Here is a 993-nt window from a genome sequence, read left to right on the forward strand (position 1 = left end):
TGCTTATGAATTTTGCATGACTAAGCTGAACTTATTTTAATATGGGTCATTTTTAACTTTTTTTTGTTTTGGTTAAATTTGATGATAAGGAATGTGGCTCTGGATAAACGACAATGCAGTCTCTTTTGTCAACTGGAACACAGGAGATCCCTCTGGTGAACGAAATGATTGTGTAGCTTTATATGCATCTTCTGGGTATTGGCATAATATTCACTGTTCTGGCTACAAAGGATATATTTGTAAAAGACCAAAAAGTAAGTAGGAAGTTTGTCACGTGCTACCCATGTCCACAAGTCACCATTTCTTTCAAGTAATACAATGTCAGGTGTGGGATTACAATGTGATTACAGGCCCATTGCAAATTCTCTCCCTTTATTAGTGAAAATTAATTCTGCTATGGTGATTAGTTGCTGTCTGCAGCTCTGAGTGAAAGACATTTTCTGTTCAGCTGTTATAATGTTTTTTGTTTATTAATACATTTATAATGGGATATCCATGCATATGGATCTGCCAAGTTGCAGGCAGTTGTGAGAGCCCATCTACAAAGCCTCATTGCATGAGAGGATCAGGGGTGAGGTGGTCACCAGCCAAAACTAGAAGAGGCCAGGGTTCTGGAGGAAAACCAGAATTGACTATGAAATACCTCATGAAGAATGAGACCAATTCAGTCTCTTTCTGAGTTCTAGTGAGAGACTATGAAAGAAAAGGGATCAGGGGAATTAATAATGCTCACAATGTGCCACTATCTGGACTTGAATACTATTTTGATGTCATTCCCTCTCACATAATATACTTCCCAAGAGATAAAATAATTATTAGATGACAGATTTTTTCCATTTGTTAATTTTTTATTTCATTTTTACTGTGGTAAAAAATATATTACATAAGGATTGCCATTTTAGATATTTTTAAACATACATTTGTCACCTCTTTGTGCTGGGAGCATTCAATACCCTCTCAACCAGCTACTTGAAGTTACACAGTAATTCATTG

The 993-nt window shown here is 36.1% G+C and overlaps 1 protein-coding gene across 1 annotated transcript in view; it reads left to right on the plus strand.

Annotated features, from left to right (window-relative positions):
- Nucleotides 1–993, plus strand: part of LOC103608100 (macrophage mannose receptor 1-like) — a 40,613-nt gene that overhangs the window by 31,795 nt on the left and 7,825 nt on the right. The window contains exon 15 of the mRNA XM_008592543.1: nucleotides 90–254. Coding sequence (XP_008590765.1) covers nucleotides 90–254 — 165 coding nt within the window. The remainder of the gene's footprint in view (nucleotides 1–89; nucleotides 255–993) is intronic.

The sequence above is a fragment of the Galeopterus variegatus genome, unplaced genomic scaffold (genome assembly GCF_000696425.1).
Source record: "Galeopterus variegatus unplaced genomic scaffold, G_variegatus-3.0.2 Scaffold8011, whole genome shotgun sequence".
NCBI classification, from domain to species: domain Eukaryota; kingdom Metazoa; phylum Chordata; class Mammalia; order Dermoptera; family Cynocephalidae; genus Galeopterus; species Galeopterus variegatus.